Below are 13530 nucleotides of genomic sequence, written 5' to 3' on the forward strand. Positions count from 1 at the left end.
TTTTTGAATAGCTGTATCCACGCTTCTGGTTCATATCTTCTCTGATATGCATCGATGTACACTGATACAGAAGCATTCGAAAACATGGGGCAACATTCCAGATAATTATGCTCAAACAGTGGAAGAGATATACAGAGCCGTAAGTGCATATCATAGCTCACAGGATGGTAGGAAAGCATAACACCACCGCTGCGGCTTGTCACTAACAGATGTGGGCAGTTCCTGATACTTTCTCTATCTGTAGCGATGCATCCGTTTCTATCGCAGCTGAAACGCACAGAGACCAGACTGCCGCGCCAGAGATCCCAGAACGATCGCGTACAATGAGTGAAGAAAAAGAAACAAACCTGAATTTATATAACCAATCATATACGGATTTCAGCAAAATTGCACAAGAAAGACGAAACCACCTCATGTTTTATGCATGCGATGACGAGAGATTTAGACTCTATCTAATGACTACGCTAGATCATCTCCAGCATTGCACTTGTCTAGCATTAGCAAAAGGGGTTATTAGCTATCTCCAGCCTTCTTTGAAAGATTTTCGGCACAATGAGGGACGGCCAACTTGGTGGCCTCCTGAAATTCCATACAGAGTTGGAGCCGTGTGTGGGGGAGGCGTAAGTATGTTCGATAGTTGCTTTAGAGCATTGCTAATATAGGACATATCAAGTGCAAGGGCTATCGCAGCCGCCCCCTTGTGAGACTAACCCTTCCATTGTAGATTCAAAGAACCAAAACTGACAGTGTGAAGTTTCTTGCCCCCGGTCGATATCCGTGGAATTGGTTCCTTCCAAGACGGAGGACTTCGAGACAACCTTGCTGCAGATATTGCGCGCCGACTATGTCGCCAAATTTGGCCCTCTCGAAAGCATCCAGCAAAGCTTGTATCCATGGGAACAGGTGTCACGGAGAGGAATCCCGACCGATCACCACATTTCCGGCATGTCTTCCGCGATGGCTTTCTACGGCGTGGATTTGATGCCTGGATGTCATCCATGGATACTGAATCTACGTGGTTGGAAATGATGGGACAGGTGGAGGATGCCTACAAAGAAGACTATCTTCGGCTCAATATTCCTCTCCGAGATATGTCTAGCGGCATAGATACAGTCGAGGTGATGATGAATACCGGAACCTCGTGATCGGTGCGGCCGGAAGCGCTAGGATGGCACGGGAGGCAGCAACAGCGTTGCTCGTAGCTCGATTATATTTTGTCCTTGAAAGTCTGCCCGAAGAGACCGGGACTCCATTCTGGTGCTATGGGACCATACGGTGCAAGGGTCCTGCCAAGCAGGTAGTCGATGCGTTGGGACACCTCTACCCGCAAGGCCTGGACTATATAACCGACTCCGACACGATCGGCTCACTCAAAGGCCAAAATGAACTCTGTTTGGCTTGTGGACGATACCGCCGACAGGTGTCATTATTTGTCGCCCATTTAGAAAAAGTGGTCAACATTTACCTCAAAAAAGATGCCAAAAGCAGATGGGGAATAAACGGTTTCCCGGGGAGCATGGCATCGTTTGCCAAGGATCAGGAATTCTATGCACCATTTGGCCGTCTTGATCATGGCCGATCGGGCTTGTCTCCATGTGAAAGTTGTGATGGACGGGAGATCCTGGGTAACGGGATGAGGCGGAAACGCTCATCAGCGGGGTCCCGAAACAGTCGCCCTAAAAAGCTTCGTTCCACGGATGAGATTGAACCTAACTGAAATTGTTAGTCATGCTAGCCGCGTAAAACGAATTTACGGTAATCATGGTAAAGCTGCTGCCCCCACGCTCTTTGGTATCGTGATACTTTGGATATTTGCATTATATACTTAGTTTTCGATTTTGTTCTGATTCAATTTATCAAACAATCTGTCCATCCACGCCTGGATCAGGTGACAATGTAACATCATAAAGCTGGTCTTATAAAGGGGCTTCAATCATTCGGTTTCGGTCAGGCTGAATTGCTCGTCTTCCTCTTATACTCTGCAATGACATATTCTCTGACCAAGTGAGGCGTATCCATTTTTACTTATCTCGGAACAAAAACAATGGGAGGCCCTGATCCTGGGCGATATGAGCGAACAACGTTCCGGAAGAGGACGGGTACCTTGCTAAGCAAAGCACACGAGCTAGCTGCCCGTTCCGGGGCGAATGTGTACGTTATAATCTATCATCCCCGCGCTATAGTGGTGTATAATTCTGTCGGAGACGGAGTTTTGGCCTCAATCCCATGACGCGCTCGTAAGTCCGCACCCTCGCCCAATAAAGTGGGGTCTTAATTGACATTCTCAGGAGAGCGAATACACCAGACTTCAGCGGTTATCCTTCGCCGACATGGAGAGAATAAAGAACTCCAAGAACGCCAATGAAGAAGAGTTGAAATGTTTGCTCCAGTACTATGAATTCAGGTCCAATTTACTGAGTTCCCTCTGCGAACAAATTCAAAAAAAACGCAAGTCGCTTCCATCGGATGAAGCTAACCCCAATCATGAACGCAGCATTTAAGAATCTCGCGAGCCCGAGGCTCTCCAATCCTGCGGTCCATTTTAGTGCCGCAGTTTAATAATAGTCTTGGTTTCAAGGAACGGAGATATCACAGGGCGATGGGGGCGCCTCTGGAATCGTGCGCGTAAGATATGTGTCGTGGTTGCCTGCAACATCTTGATGGCATGTACGTGTTGTAGCACTACCTTTATGTACGGTATCTTGGAAATCAATGATATTTATTTTGAACTCAGTGTTCCTCGACCAGTCGGTTTCCTCTGTTATAACCGTACGTTTAACCATTAGCTCTTCGAGGGAATCTCCACTAGAGAGGGAATTTTGAGCACTAAGGCCAACCCCAAGTAGGATCGCAGGGACCTTCCCATATATAAAGAGTGCGATGGTATTTGGATCACATAGACATTTCGACGGAACGTGGCTCACATGGAAAATCAAAACCCCCAGCTGAAGAATCTTAATCGTGCCTCGTGGAGGTCAAAATGTCGCAAAGACCTTGCGCAACACATCCGTAAGGCCATGCCTGACCCTAAATCCAAAACCCCCTTACTCATCTGCAATGTAGGCGAAAAAATTGGAATCCATCTGAAGCCCTCGGAGGTACGACTAAAATCCACCGAGGAGCTGCAATATATATGGAAGATTGATGATCCCTCACTTGAGCCCCTGTTTGATAAACACCTGAGCAAGCACTCGGTGGGAGCATACATGCAGCTGTCACAAGAGGTCGGCCAATCTTTCCATGCTGTTCGGCATCAGGGTATTATGCAGGTGAAGATTGATCACATCCAAATGTCATTCTGAATTCTAATATATAGCGGACTAGCGACCCTCAAACACTGTGTTGGATGCACAGTACCAGCAAATCAAAGGAGAAAACGCTCAACTCCTTGAAAGGTTACACCTGGCCGAAAAGGATAGAGCAGGACTAGAATTGGCGAGAGCCAAGGCAGAAGACGAAGTGCAGGCCCATAAAGCTATGATTCAAGAGTCTATGCATCTCCATCAGCAGGATATTCAATACTGGATGACTGTGGCAGCATACTATCGAACAAATTTCACAAGATGCGTCGATTCGCTGAGGCAATTGATCGTATTTGCTCAAACTGTGGAGTCTGAAGCCTCAGAACTCTTGTCTGAATGATATGGCAAATTATAATTACTTAGTTCCCGGGAATAAATGGAATTTGCCCCAGGTAGTCACGTTAACGAGACTAGTAATCTGCTGCTATGAAGCCACTTAAAAAGGCGATGAGCAGATGATCTGCCGGTATAGATATCCTGCAGTGTGCTATCCGTGAGCGATACAACACACTCAACCATATCTAGGACTAGTCGAAGAAATTTCGAAGACCTGTTAATGTATTACATGAAGGTATAACTGAAAAACGTTATGCTGGGTTACTTGTTTGCTTCACCTCTCTTTTTCTGGCTTGATGCTATTATCACAAGACGTAATTTCTATATAACAGCTGGTGTTTGACATATTCAGTCCGAATGTGTTTGGTGCTATATTGCCTCAATGGGACAGTCATCAAAAAGCGAACAGAATGGGAGTGCCCACAGGGTTCTAACCATTCGCTCGAAAGAACTAGGGGCAGGAGAGTTGTGGTTCAAGGTTATGGGCATGACCGTTGCTGGTCAAGTAGGTGTGTTTCTGCGGGGAGTATCATACCTAATGGTCACTAGGCTAGAAAAAAAGAATGTATGTGAGAATGGTCGTAATTTGATCTTGTTCAGACATACATGAGCCATGATACATATCTGTTTGTGCGCACTCTCCAGTGTGACTTGAAAGTGCGCCTCGCCTATTCGTCCGCGTATATTTGGCACAGAGAATGATGGACAACTTTCAACAGAGTAAGTGTGATTGTGGGTGAGAACGTTTAGCCATCTGGGTGATGCTTGATTAAGCCTAAATTCTCAAGAAGACTGTCCAGTTTACATGTATTGCACCCTGTTAACTTTTGTAGGATACAAATATGATGGTATATATAATAAGGCTGAACCTGGGCCGAGCAACCGATCTCCTACTAGGAAGATGATATGTCTATGTGAATGGCAGTTATTAGTGTTTCCTGCTTGTCGGCCGGAACACTTTTCAAGAATAAGCATTATCTCATAATTCCCTTTTATATGCTACTGACTTTAACAGAACACATAAGGATCAGTAACCACCATCTCTAATAAAATAAAGCTCTGAGTTATTTAAATTCCGCTATCTACATTGGAACCTAGTGAGTCATCCGTTGTGACTCATTGGGTTTAATAACATTGTCAAGTGAGATTTCGTTATTACTTTCCTCTCCGACATAACTGGAAACTGGGACTTCTACCGAAGTTATTTCCTCGGTCGAGCCTCCGGTTCCAAGGTGCGCATCTACCTGTTTGACGACCCAATCGACATCTGTAGTGTGTGATGTCGTCCGCTGATTTAACAAGCACATTGCTGTCTGGTTAAGATGCCGGTACATTTCAACGGTTTCCGGAAAATCACGGGCAATATTCGTAACCAGAGCGATCAGCTGGCTTTCATTAATTTGGTTGCTGTTTCTGTAAGTGACTAAGTTAATTCATGAACGAACAGTCAAGCTGGTAGGGTAACACTTACATTTCTCGTTCTAGCTGCTTAGAACAGATTAGAAGAACGCCAAAAGAGAGCCGAGCCGTTACCAAAAGCCACCTTCTAGCCAGCCTGTTTTCTTTTCGGAAGCGTTGTTTCCTCGCAGACCGTGACTGTTCTCCAACTGTGTCCCAGTCCTTGTATATTTCGGCCAGTGTAAGGCTGATAGCAAGGCCATCAACTCGTTGACGTGGTCTCTGGGAGATCCGTTGGCCTCGCTTTTTCTCTAGCTTTAAGAGATGCATATGCCGGATAACCTGAAGATATTGAATGATTTGAAAAAGACGCGAATAAACTTCTTGAGCCATATGTAAAAGGGCTAGTGGAAATACAGTGCCGCATTCATCCGAGGGACTACCTGTAGATGCATATGCCCCGCGCGTAGTAGAGAAAGGACCATGTTTTTCCCAGTAAGGCAGGAAGATTCGAATAAACCCAGGCGCTCGGCTATCAATAAGGCCTCTCGCATGTTGGAAACCAACAATGGGTGTTGTTTCGGTTGTATTCATAAAGTAGACATTAGGGCACTGGAAACGGAATATTTCTAGTAAAGAGAGTTCCGGCAGGACTTGTTGACTCGAGTTCATTGTTTTGTAGTTGAGAAGCTGGCTTTCTGTGTTTGATAGGTAAAAATGCCATCCATGTGAATATATGGGAAATCGTGCATGACTAAGTACTGTATATTATGCGCCGGAGTGGGCTCCAACTATTCGCACCAAACACTCTCAGGCTCTCGCGAGCCAATTTCGGTCCACAGGAAGTACACTGATGCTGGCGGAGAGAGTGGCCCCAGATGGTAATCTGGACCCACATAGCAGAACCTATGTCGGTACAACAGAGAAATGTCTGGGCATCTGAGACACCGAAAAGTACAGGCTGGTCCTTGTCATATTTTCACCATGGGATAAAAAAACCCCATAGCTGCTGCAGTAGCCACAATTCTAGTACTTTGATCGTTTCCAGGAGTTTTCCTGGTGACATTGGTTTAATTTATTTCAGTATGGTATTGTTTGCGGAACCCGAGGAACTGCCGACAATGTCTCTCGCAGAATTGCCAACTGAACTATTGTGTTTAATTATAGACTATGCCCAAACTCACTGAAGCTTAAGGAATCTTTTACAGTCTACCTGGAGAATTCGAATTCATTGTGCTCGCTATTTATTTCGGACAATTAAAATTACTTTCTCAATAGCTGGCTTCAAACGCTTGCATGAAATGTCCAAATCCCACATTGCCCAGCATGTGAGGACAATTCGTTATGAGGCCCCCGAAATCATAGACCCTCGTTTATTATCAAATTATACTGAATGTATACGTACGATGCTGACTTCGGAGCAGATGTTAAAGTATGGGATTACTTTCGCTCCTGCGTCTACACACTATCCGTGTAAAATAGAGACCAGAGAGTTCTCTCTTGGGTAACCCGTAGGAGAAGGGTCCTATACAGTGCGATATACTCTTACTTTGCGGCACTATCCCGTGAACAACAAACTATTCTAACAAAACGTATAGATGCTGTAGCTTTGATTCAGTGCATTCGCTTCTTGCATTTGAAAGGTATTGAGTTGCTCTTCATTAATAGCACCAAAAAGCCGTTTCGTTGGCTTGCAGGTCGCCTATTCCTTGATTCAAGAGATTATTCCCCTGCATATTTGGAGACAACTATAGATGCTATGATAGCAGCGAGGTGCAATGGGATTATTGTCCGAAAGTTCAAAGTGTCCGGATTCTATTCCAGAATTTCCATCTCAGGCCACTCTATCCTACTGCCGAAGATGACAAAAGCTCTTAATAATGGTGAAGACCTGTTACTTCTTGATAGCTCCAGACTTTTATATGTCCTCTGTCAAATCAAGCTGCCTTCTCTCCGTCAGCTTGAATTAGGAAAATGCTGCCTATCTGTTAAGGATCTCGAGCAATTCTCCCGCGAATACGCAGAAACACGCCACTACCTTCGTCTTGAGGAGACATGGCTTCCAGCACAGGCTAATCATGAGTGGAATATTTATTGATATTGGAGTACCCTTTAAGCAATTGTTAACGAGTTAGCTGCGATTTGAGGGTTGGGAACCTGCGAATACCTACCATCAACAAGGAATGGGGCGAGGGCGAGCATGAATCCAAAGGGATTGTTTAAATAGAACCTTGACGAAATGTCTTCCGAGCCATGAATTGGAATTTAAAGAAAACTGTTACTGATAACAATGAGGGTTGGGGTATTTGCTGGTTCAAATTTGATGTATGGAACGCTAAAGTGAAATTTGTTAGAGTAAGAGCTGCCGCTGTTCTCCGCTCTTACACCTCTACCTACTATTTTACTGTACAATAATATGATATATAGAGTATGGAATTTATTTCTTTCCCTTTCTTGAGATCATGGAAGTGTGTGTAGATCTGTCGAAGATAGCATGGGCTTTTTTTTGTCCGATCAACATTCACCAAGTCATAACTGACTAGTTACCATATAGTATCTAAGCAGTCCACTAAACCTAGTATACTGCAATTGTTGTTTATTAGAATGGAATAGAAAAAACTAAGCCCTGATGAGAGGGGTAGTACCGTATAGCCTCGATGCTAAAATCAAAACTTCGAGCTACTGTGATACCGAGCCGACAGATGTAAGGGTAGAGCGCTAGCTTGTAGCATACGTGGTTAACGTATGTATGCGCGCGACAACGAAGAGGTCCGCACAGGTTAGACTTCTCTGCGACCCCTATGAGGGTCGCGGCTTAGCTAGTCACCCTGGACCCGATGAAGGCATCACGTAAATAATATATAATGCCTATGGCTATCAGTGCTTTCCTGCCGTACTGTCTGCATTATAGCGAGTCACAACATGGCCACTACAGAATTTTACCATTACATAAAATCGGTTGATATGATTTATGCCGTTGCACTTGGAGGCATAATCGGCATTCTGGCTCTCTACACCAGTATTAATGGCTTATACACTATATTTTCGGGGTTTCAATACTATGTTCTGGCTAAATTAGTCCATCAAACACCATTCAGAAATATGTTTCGGCTGCCATCACCGCTGCATCTTCTACTTACACTAGCCTATCTAGTGGGGACAGGTGTCTGCAATTTGATCGGCGTCCAGTCTCTGCGAGAAGCAGGGTCACGAGCAGCCCTCTTATCATTGATAAACCTCATTCCTCTGTTCATCTCTGGGGGGTATGAGTTCGGCGCACGTATTCTTAGCATTTCTCTTGAGACCTATGGGGCCTTTCACCGGACTGCCGCCTTTGTCACTGTTCTTGAAGCCGCCATTCATATCGTGATTGTCGCAAAGACAAGCTAAATTTCAACTTCGGATACCTTGCATTTTTATGGCATCTTGGTATAGTATCCCTGTTCTGAATACAAATTGAAAAAAAGCTTAGAAAAGGCCACCGCCACAGGCGGCATGTTCCTTTCTCTCGCCATACTTCCATTAGTCAGGAAAAGAGTATACGAGGTTTTTTTAAGGACACATCAGGGATGTGCAATAGTGGCACTTTATGCCATTTGGCGGCACACTCATACTATGCGAGACAGTCATGCCTGGGTATATTCCTGGGGCTGTGTCATAGTCTTCATTCTGTCACTCAGTGCACAAATAGCTCGACTAATCTTTCGAAACCTGGTTATTGGGAAGAAGTGCACAAAGCTAACGCTACATACCTTTGGAGAAAACATTGCTCGTTTGACGTTAACTCTTCCACGGCCCTGGGCTGTGCAAGCCGGAGAGCGTGTTGAACTGAGCGCTCCTTCAATCGAAATATCCTATTTGGCTCAATCGCATCCTTTTACCATTTGCTGGTGGGAAGATAATGACACTGGGGAGGCAGTTTCTGTCTCTCTTCTTCTTCGACCACGTTCTGGCTTTACCAGGAAAGTTCTAGGTCGCCTTGAGCAAGACAGAGAATACACTGCATGGTTCGATGGGCCATTTGGTCCTGTGTCTATCGGTTCTTATGGCTCTTGTGGCCAGATGGGAAACTACGGCCATATTTTCATGGTAGCTACTGGTATAGGAATTGCCGCACAGCTCCCGTACATCAAAGAAATTTTAACGCAATATCGCCGGGCGCGACTCCGGACGCAAAGAATTTCTCTTGTATGGCAGTTAGAACATGAAGAAGACTGGGAGGCCGTCCATAACTGGTTACAAATACTGGTAAAGCAGGATGAAGGACATGTTGTTTTATTCCGACTAAGGCCTTAACTGACAGTTATAGTTACTAAGCGTCACAATCTACGATGCACGAAATCCATCTCTAAAGGGAGACCGGCAGCTCCTCGGGTATCATGACCTGATCGAAGTAAACGGCGGAGAGCCAAAACGGGAGAAGGAAATGTCAACCGAGCTAGCAAAGCAGAGAGGCAGGATGCTCGTAGCAGGTAACTTTCGTGATCGACCTATATAATGAATTCAGGGCTGACCACATTGCCAGTATCTGCTCGTCGTCATGTGCGGGATCAAATGTCACGCCTAGTGATGGAGAACATGAAATGCGGTGTAGATATATTTGAGCACGAGTTTCAGCCGTGGTCTCAAAGAAGTAGTTGGTGGTCATATCTTATGCCATAAACTAAGCTACAACCGCAAGTATCGAGCCATTGTGTATACCTATGCATTACACTTCATCGGGTCTTTTGTTCTGGACTTAGACCGGACGACTACTAAATACTAGGTACAGGCCAAGACAATGATGCACTAGTTTTCAGCCTAGATCATTGGGTCACAATAGGCATCGTAACCAGGGACGGTAGTCAAACGTCACCAGTTGTGCCAAACCGACGAACTTTGAGATGTGGAGTTGAGAAGTCTTGCCTGTTCTCGGCATTATTACCAACGGACATCGACCCAGGCAGGATGCGGGATTGGACGATAGGTGACGTGTATATTATAATGTTTCTTAAATCAGTGGTCCAAATCGTTGGATTATGTTATTTTCTCCGCCTCAAGCGTGGTTAGCTATGAGAAACTGGGTAGCAGTGTGAGGGACTCAGCTGAATCAATAGATGCATAGGTAATCTATCACCAAAAGACTAAGCTAAACAAAGAAAAGGAAGAGATAACATGAAGCCATCGTGTTGTGTTGTCCTTTACAAAGAGTCACCTGACTATCATTCCCTGATTGTCTGAACCTCTATCCGTGACAAGCAGAGCATTCATCATTCTTTGCCTACACGCCCTCTAAGCTCATCAAAAATCAAATAGAACTAACGAACTCCACGGGAATTTCTCAGCAGGCAAGACCTACCTAATGCTATAGAACCTCAATCTCCTCAAAGTCATCAAATATTTCGGTCAATACCGTCCCTGCCTTTTATACAAGACTTGGGGTTGTCGTTCATCTACCAATAAAAACATGGCTTTATCAATTAGGGAGAATGGCCTGTTGTGCACACCTGGATCATAGAAAAATATTGTTAAATAGTTAGCACCTTGCGCATATTGGAGTAAAATCAATCGTTTCAAGTCATTCCCAGCCAAAATTTCACCTTTACATATACAACCTATCGTTTTCGGATGAAATATAACACACACTCTGTACATGCAGCTTAATTAAAGCGCTTGTCGCAACAAGTAGGCACAACTACCGGACAGAATGATGGCAAATGCGAAAAAATGCTTTGCTACAATATAAAATCCAGGACAGGTCTAAGGTCCCCAATGTTCACTCTTTATTCGACCCGGGTATACTTTCCTCAAACAAGGTGACTTTTCAAGACTTCGGAACATGGCGTTTTGCTGGCCTGTCGGAAATGATCTCTGCTCTCCGCTTCCCAGTACGTACGTCATACTTTATAACGTAGTCACGTAGTTTATCCACGGAAATCCGTCCTTGTTCGTCTTGGATGCCTTGGCTTGGGTTGTCTTTTTTCCCAACCAGGACGAGGCGTTCAGCCAAAGCGACCTCACAAACTTTGTTCAAATCCGGAGCCCCGACCCCGTAGTCGTTGATTATTAGAAAGTAATGCTCTCTCGAGAGATCTTGGAGCACGGAACGTAAGGCCAACCCATCCTCGGCATGGAATTTGTAGTACCTGCGGGATTCAAAAAGAAAGAGGACGACCAAGCTTGTATTGCACGAGGCATACCACATCTGGAGAATTTCTGCGACTTTCCTATGCACGCAGATGTCTGCCCTAGTTTCCAGTGGAGCCTTGCAGATGATGTCCTCAAACCCTGCCGCCAGAGGTACATCCTGCTCCACTCCCTCCATGTCATGGACCAGAGAAGCTGTTTGCCTTGAATTAAGCTCCTCTCTGAGGCGATCTGGAGTTCCTGGTGGATGAGGGAGGAGTTCGATTGGACTCTCATCCGCAATTTGGTCATGGGGTTGTTCACTCTCGCTACTAGGCTGCTCATCTGGGTCGGAGGCTGGTATGGTTTGTTCTGGCGCTGGCGCTGGCGCTTTCGCAAAAATGTCGTAGAGAGGATGCTTTCCAAAAAAGGAGAAAAATATCTCTCTTGTAACAGCAAACGAAGTCGGATATCGTGCGCATGGCTGGTCAGCGCTGTATATATGCTCGATAAATAGATGTGAGCGATCGCGCTGATGCTCATCCCATAGCGGACAATTACTTCTGCGACGTGACATTTGCTCTACCTTGTCCGTAGCGAAATCCGGTATCTGCGACTGTACTTCTTTCATACGTGACAGGTGGCGCCAAAAGTCTTTTAAACTATTCGTCATCACCTTAAGCTTGGCTTCGTCAATCTGATAAAAATCCTCTGTGCAGATAGCCCGTAAAATTCGATCAGAATCGGCGCGCTCAAAGTCTTCTCGCCGGAGCATATTAATCTCGGTTGACGAAAACCCAAGCTGCCGAGCCAGTATTGCCATTTTACCAAGGCTGCGCCTTTCGGTGGACCACGATGTTGCCAACTGGTTACATTTGGCATCGATGTGCGGTTTGACAAAGTGTCTGAGAGTGAATAACCAAAGCTGTGTCATGCCAAGTGAAAACAGATTGACAGACGTTGGTGCTTCTTCAAAACTATGCTCCGACATCTGGACTGCGCTTGCCCTGTCCAAGTTGTCCAACTTCCAGCGTTCAAGCAGCGCCTGCCTTACAGTTCCCTTAAATTTCCGAGGAAGCAGACTGCGAAATGCCTTTACTGGCCGTTCTAGATATAAAGTATCTTGGACGAGAGTGTTAATGGACAGTATTCTTCCCGAAATCTTAATCAATTTGTTTTGTAGAGTCTCTCTTTCCCCTTCCCCGGTTATGAGAGGGAATATTCTCTCCGTGCGCATAAGCTCACTGAGATGATTTCGGTCTTCAAGTGAATACGATGGCATTAAGCCCTCCACGAGCCGCACGGACGTCGAGTCCACCAGGTACGCAGTGTCCTCTGAGAAGAGAAGGGACCATGTCCGATGGATCTGGCAGAGGTAGTTGTAAATGGACTATTTGAAAGAAGTTAGCATCCTATCAACAAGTATTGCCAATGGTGCTATACTTCGTGACACCGAAGCCAAAGAATTCTCTCCACTTGGGAGGTCCTCAAAGGATCCCAAAGACCGATATAGGGCAGCAATCTATCAAAGCCCTCACAGAGAAGCTTGTTTCGTTGCAGTCGACGAATGTCCTTTCGACGCTCCTCAGATTTGAATCTTGCCCACCACTTCTGTTCCTGGGCAGTATTATGCAAAAGCTGATACTGCCGCAGAATGCGATAGATCTCTCCGTCCTTGAAACACTGCGCATTTGTAGATTCTTCGCGGAGCTGAGCCAATGCATCGGTGGAGATTTCTGGTGGCTTTAGCGACGCAGCCCTTGTAACTCCTAAGGATACTTACCATGTAGGTATAGGTCCACCAACCACCGATCTTCTCCAAAGGCTTCCCCAGCCTTCAGCCGATGCTTTCCATAGACGCATAGTAGTTGGATGGGCTCGGCGAACAACAAATTAGGCGGATTTATACGATTAAAAAGGGCTTCGCGGGTGATGCCTGTATGTACAAGGCTGCTCTGCAGAGTTTGCTCGCTGATAATAGCAGCCACACGGTTCTCAGGTTCCAGATTGGCACATCCTTCAAGATGGAAAATATTTAGCAGTCTCTTTATGTTACCTTGGTCTAGTGGCCTTGATCCGAGGACAACTTCACTCTCAAAACCCAGATGACGTATTTCTATCGTTGCACATCCACGATAGCATTGCAATCTTTGTTGGGCCAATAGATTTGCCCTATGGCCGAGTGTATTATTGACCAACTCCATGTTGTCCGTGGAAGATCCGGCGTCAGACAGTTCTATAAGTAGGGTGCGACCCATTTTGGTACCGCAACCGCAAGCCTGCTCGCACTTACAAGCCTCTTCCCACTCCCAAGTCTTTTCCCACTCCCGAGTCTCTCTGCATTCCCAAGTCTGTCTGCACTCCCGAGTCTTTTCCCACTCCCTAGTCT

General features: G+C 45.5%; 6 protein-coding genes across 6 annotated transcripts; 4 read left to right on the top strand and 2 right to left on the bottom strand.

Annotated features, from left to right (window-relative positions):
- Positions 1-589: 589 nt before the first annotated feature.
- BDV37DRAFT_291986 (uncharacterized protein) lies at positions 590-1918 on the top strand. The gene is made up of 2 exons (XM_032089079.1): positions 590-1118; positions 1181-1918. Exons 1-2 carry the CDS (start codon positions 894-896, stop codon positions 1715-1717), a joined length of 762 nt encoding a protein of 253 aa, XP_031934741.1. The 5' UTR covers positions 590-893; the 3' UTR covers positions 1718-1918.
- A 5-nt stretch (positions 1919-1923) lies between these two features.
- BDV37DRAFT_265622 (uncharacterized protein) lies at positions 1924-2673 on the top strand. The gene is made up of 2 exons (XM_032083810.1): positions 1924-2237; positions 2289-2673. The coding sequence occupies exon 1, from the start codon at positions 2045-2047 to the stop codon at positions 2228-2230; it is 186 nt and encodes a 61-aa protein (XP_031934742.1). The 5' UTR covers positions 1924-2044; the 3' UTR covers positions 2231-2237; positions 2289-2673.
- A 251-nt stretch (positions 2674-2924) lies between these two features.
- On the top strand, positions 2925-3642 carry BDV37DRAFT_289421 (uncharacterized protein; the record flags this gene model as incomplete). Its single annotated transcript, XM_032088460.1, has 3 exons — positions 2925-3009; positions 3064-3269; positions 3325-3642. 3 exons carry the CDS (start codon positions 2925-2927, stop codon positions 3640-3642), a joined length of 609 nt encoding a protein of 202 aa, XP_031934743.1.
- Positions 3643-4845: 1203 nt separating this feature from the next.
- Positions 4846-5393, bottom strand: BDV37DRAFT_265623 (uncharacterized protein). The gene has a single exon (XM_032083811.1). The coding sequence runs from the start codon at positions 5364-5366 to the stop codon at positions 5106-5108; it is 261 nt and encodes an 86-aa protein (XP_031934744.1). The 5' UTR covers positions 5367-5393; the 3' UTR covers positions 4846-5105.
- Positions 5394-8138: 2745 nt separating this feature from the next.
- Positions 8139-9534, top strand: BDV37DRAFT_276930 (ferric reductase family protein; the record flags this gene model as incomplete). Its single annotated transcript, XM_032085656.1, has 3 exons — positions 8139-8408; positions 8514-9305; positions 9346-9534. The coding sequence occupies 3 exons, from the start codon at positions 8139-8141 to the stop codon at positions 9532-9534; spliced, it is 1251 nt and encodes a 416-aa protein (XP_031934745.1).
- Positions 9535-10839: 1305 nt separating this feature from the next.
- Positions 10840-13399, bottom strand: BDV37DRAFT_289423 (uncharacterized protein; the record flags this gene model as incomplete). The annotated part of the gene is made up of 3 exons (XM_032088461.1): positions 10840-12531; positions 12585-12877; positions 12925-13399. The coding sequence occupies 3 exons, from the start codon at positions 13397-13399 to the stop codon at positions 10840-10842; spliced, it is 2460 nt and encodes an 819-aa protein (XP_031934746.1).
- Positions 13400-13530: the final 131 nt, after the last annotated feature.

Source organism: Aspergillus pseudonomiae, assembly GCF_009193645.1.
Source record: "Aspergillus pseudonomiae strain CBS 119388 unplaced genomic scaffold BDV37scaffold_158, whole genome shotgun sequence".
Classification (NCBI taxonomy): Eukaryota; Fungi; Ascomycota; class Eurotiomycetes; order Eurotiales; family Aspergillaceae; genus Aspergillus; species Aspergillus pseudonomiae.

Coding starts and splice junctions, on each gene's coding strand:
- BDV37DRAFT_265622 (XM_032083810.1), top strand. CDS start 2,045: ATGGGAGGCCCTGATCCTGGGCGATATGAGCGAACAACGTTCCGGAAG.
- BDV37DRAFT_265623 (XM_032083811.1), bottom strand. CDS start 5,366: ATGCATCTCTTAAAGCTAGAGAAAAAGCGAGGCCAACGGATCTCCCAG.
- BDV37DRAFT_291986 (XM_032089079.1), top strand. CDS start 894: ATGGGAACAGGTGTCACGGAGAGGAATCCCGACCGATCACCACATTTC. Junction 1,119..1,180: donor GCGGCATAGATACAGTCGAG/GTGATGATGAAT, acceptor ATGGCACGGGAG/GCAGCAACAGCGTTGCTCGT.